This window comes from Triticum urartu, chromosome 5 (genome assembly GCF_003073215.2).
Source record: "Triticum urartu cultivar G1812 chromosome 5, Tu2.1, whole genome shotgun sequence".
NCBI lineage: Eukaryota > Viridiplantae > Streptophyta > Magnoliopsida > Poales > Poaceae > Triticum > Triticum urartu.
The window spans coordinates 429,852,474-429,856,892 of record NC_053026.1 but is presented as its reverse complement, the minus strand read 5'-3'; the positions used below and the strand labels follow the sequence as shown (position 1 = coordinate 429,856,892).

At 46.7% G+C, this 4,419-nt stretch overlaps 1 protein-coding gene across 1 annotated transcript; it reads left to right on the top strand.

The window, feature by feature from the left end:
• Positions 1-1,277: 1,277 nt before the first annotated feature.
• LOC125509540 (acyl-[acyl-carrier-protein] desaturase 4, chloroplastic-like) lies at positions 1,278-2,999 on the top strand. The gene is made up of 2 exons (XM_048674526.1): positions 1,278-1,435; positions 1,550-2,999. The coding sequence occupies exons 1-2, from the start codon at positions 1,281-1,283 to the stop codon at positions 2,700-2,702; spliced, it is 1,308 nt and encodes a 435-aa protein (XP_048530483.1). The 5' UTR covers positions 1,278-1,280; the 3' UTR covers positions 2,703-2,999.
• The last annotated feature ends 1,420 nt before the right edge of the window (positions 3,000-4,419 follow it).

Below are 4,419 nucleotides of genomic sequence, written 5' to 3'. Positions count from 1 at the left end.
AGAGGGGGCCAGAATTAATCAAATCCGTATAAAAGGATTTCACCGTAAATATCCCATTTTTAGTTAACTTCCATTGTGTAGAGTCCGGCACGTTGGAGAGTCGAACTTCAATCAATCTTCGAACCAAGTGCATCCAGGCTGTCCATCTCGCACCCACTAACGCACGTCTGAACTGGATATTCAAGGGAATAGTTTGAAGGACGATACCTACGTAATCTTCCTTGCGTTGCACAATATTGTAAAGGGTAGTATATTGTAAGGCCAAAGGTGTCTCTCCTAACCATGTATCCTCCGAAAATCGAGTTGACATCCCGTTGCCAACCAAGAATTTGACCCTACGAAAGAACAGATCCTTCGTTCTCATAAGTCCCTTCCAGAACGGTGAATCAGTTGGTCGGATGGTAGTCTGGGCTAGCGTTTTCGAGTGCAAATACTTATTGCGCAGGATTTGAGACCACATACCCTCCGGCTCTGTCCCTAACCTGTACAACCATTTGCTCATTAGACATTTATTCTTAGTTTCCAAGTTCTCAATACCGAGACCCCCTTGGTCTTTAGGTCGACAAAGGATATCCCATCGCGCGAGACGGTATTTCCTCTTGGCCTCATCAGACTGCCAAAAAAATCGAGATCTAAAGAAATCAAGTCGCTTTCGGACCCCTTTCGGAATTTCAAAGAACGAAAGTAAAAACATGGGCATACTAGTTAGTACTGAGTTGATCAGAACTAATCGACCCCCATATGACATCAACTTGCCCTTCCAGCAGCTGAGTTTTTTTTCAATTCGTTCTTCAATACATTTCCATTCTTTATTAGATAATTTACGGTGATGAATCGGAATACCCAAGTAACTGAATGGTAAAGCACCTAATTTGCATCCAAACAATTGTCTGTAAGTATGTTCCTCGTCTTTGGCCTTCCTAAAACAGAACACCTCGCTCTTATGAAAATTGATCTTTAAGCCAGACAATTGTTCGAATAGACATAGGATCAGTTTCATATTACGTGCCTTAGCCATGTCATGTTCCATGAAAAGAATAGTGTCATCAGCATATTGTAGAATGGACACCCTTCCATCAATTGTCTGTTCAAACCGAAGCTTTAAAATTCACGTTAAAACTCTCATTTATAAGGTCAGATATGAATTTAGATTTCCTCACTGGTCATGTAGCTAGTGCTCGACGGCAAGCTTTGAGGCCTCTTAGTCAAATTACGTACCCTGTCGGCACGTGCATGCTGCTCCCGTTTCCATTTCATCTCCAACCAACATAGGTAGGTGCATGCATATATACAAAGCAAATATGCCGGGGCTCATCACGTTGCCTGCAATACAGCATCGTCAGGGAAGCTTCTACCTTTGCAGCACTGAGAAGATGAGCATGCTCAAGCCTTTCCCTCACGGCCTCACCATGCCGGCACAGGCGCATCCAACCTGGTAAGTACGAAGGCTCTCTTCCCCACGCAAATATGCACGCGATGTGACGAGCATCCAACTAGGTGTGCGATTTGATTCGGCAAGCGGGTGAAGTGGAATCGTTTGTGCATGCAGGTGTAGGAGCCGGGCTGCGGCGAGAGCTGGGAGGTGGGCCTGCAAGGTCACCGCGACAGCTAATTTCGAGGGCACGGTGATGGGGATGGCGGCGCAAGAGCAGGCGGAGGCGGAGGTGGTGCGGGGTCTGAGCCTGAGCGGCTGGGTGGAGGAACAGCTGCTGCCGCTGCTCACCCCGGTGGACGACGCGTGGCAGCCCAGCGACCTGCTCCCCTGCTTTTCCCTCTCTGCAGCTGGCCTCTCCGACGAGCAGCAGCCGTCGATGATGATGACGACGGAGGAGCTGCAGGCCCAAGCCTCCGGCGTTCCGGATGACGTGCTGGTCTGCCTGGTGGGCAACATGGTAACGGAGGAGGCGCTGCCGACGTACATGTGCATGGGCAACCGGGTGCCGGGCTACCGCGACGACACAGGCTGCAGCGACCTCCCCTGGGCGCGCTGGATCCGCGGATGGACGGCCGAGGAGAACCGCCACGGCGACCTCCTCAACCGCTACCTCTACCTCTCCGGCCGCGTCGACATGCGCCAGATCGAGCGGACCGTCCACCACCTCCTCCGCAATGGCATGCAGATGCTCAGGCCGTCCAGCCCCTACCACAATGCCGTCTATGGTTCCTTCCAGGAGCGCGCAACCTTCATCTCCCACGCCCACACCGCCAAGCAAGCTGCGTGCCACGGCGACCGCTGCCTCGCTAAGATCTGCGGCGTCGTCGCCGCCGACGAGAAGCGCCACGAGACGGCCTACACCAAGGTGGCCGCCAAGATCTTCGAGCTCGACCCGGACGGAATGGTGCGGGCGCTGGCCGCCGTGCTGCGGGACAAGATCACCATGCCCGGCCAGCTCATGACCGACGGCCGCGACGCCGACCTGTTCGAGCACTTCTCGGCGGTGGCGCAGCGCACCGGGGTGTACACGGCAAGGGACTACGGCGACATGGTGGAGCACTTCGTGCGGAGGTGGAAGGTGGCGGACCTCGGCGGGGGGCAGTTGTCCAGCGAGGGGCGGCGCGCGCAGGAGTACGTGTGCGGGCTGCCGCGCAAGATCCGGCGGGTGGAGGAGCTGGCCCACGACCGTGCGATCAAAGCCGCAAAAGAGGCCGAGTTCGCAAGGTTCAGCTGGGTCTTCGACAGGCCAGTCTGCATCAGAGCCTGATCTAGCCGTCCATCTACCAAATTCGACCCCTAGAAAATCTTCTAAATCCCAAGGCCATGAGTCACAAGCAGCGGCACCAGGATGAGGATCGTCATAAAAGAATCTGGTAGAGCCAAGTTTATACAGTGAACGTACCCTATATGTTTTTGTGTGAAGTGATGGTAATGTCTTTTTTTTGTTGAGGGGGTGAAGGTAATGTATGTGTGAGCGACTGTATGCATTTCTGTTGTGTGTGTATGTGCAGCAAACTCAGCTAAATAATTAGCTGCAATCTATTTATGCGTTTGTGTTGGTTTCCTCAAGCTGCATTGCAGCACTAGTCTTTTCTAGGGATAGTACTAACGCGCGTCATTCTTAACTTGTGGGATTAACATCCCCCCCCCCCCCCCCCCCCCCCCCAACAAATGATTGTGGATGATTGTTTCATTTTGGTTTATCTATGCTGGCTTGGGTTTTAATTAGGTTATGTCGGTGTTTTGTCATTCATATATCGTGATGGTCTGCTGTTGGAGATGATATTTGTTCTGAGAGAAGAGTGATGTTGTTAGGTACATGGTTGTCGTGTCCTTGCACGTTTTGGTCTCAGTGTCTACTGGTGATGATTGTGTGAGCCCTTTGTGAGCTTTTACTCCACATTAAAATCATGGATACTACAACACTCACATGGGCCGGCTATGATGCTCTGCCTCGCTCAACATGACTCATTATTTTGTTCACTAGCTTAGTCCTCTCCCCCCCTCCGCTCGCTTCACTGCTAGCTCAGAAAAAATCAGCTACTTAAAGAAGCTTATTAAATAAAAAATCACCTACTTTAAAAATATTGGATTTTAAAAATGTTGTGAATTAAAAAACACAAAATTTAAAAATGTGTGTGGATTTCAAACAATGTTCAGAAATTTAAAAAAGTTCAGACTTTAAAATGTATGTTCACCCGCAAAAAAAACGTATGTTAACTTAAAAACATTCATCAATTCTAAAAAATGCCCATGAATTCTAAAAAAATGTTCATAGTTTTTCTTCAATGTTCATGAATTTGAATAAATAATAATCAATTAAAACGTGAAGAAAAAATAAAATAAAGTGAAGAAAAAAAGGAAAAACAAACAGGAAAATAAAGATGAAAAAACATAAAGAAAAACTAGTAAAACTGACAAAAAACACAGAAAAGAAGGAAAAACAAAACAAGCAATGCCTGTTAAGTGTTAAACGCGAAAATATAGTTTGGCCCTGCGACACGCACCTTTACAGGTTGGCCAATAGCGTCCCTGCCATTCTCGACAGGGCACATAGACTAGACACACACCTTTTGAATTTGAAATTTATTTAGAAGTCAAATTCAATCCCAATATTTTGTTGAAAAATTCCAGAAAAGTTCAAATAACATTTAGGACTATAGGATTATATTTCCAGCCTAAAATATTAAATCATATTTACAACCCTATTTTGGGACATTATATATATTCCCTTAAGTGATTTAGGGTTCAAATATTTCCAATATTTAATTTAAGGTTTCAATTAATATTTGAGATTTAGAGTAATTATTTTCCAACCCAAAATATTAAATAGAAAACCACACACATTTTGTAGCTCAAATTTTGGCACTATAAAAATCCCTAAAAAAGATTTTAGGGTTGTAAATAATCCAAAATTAATTTGAGCTTCAAATATTAATCAGTTCAAACAACTCCTGGTCAACACTAGCAATGATCAAGCAGTG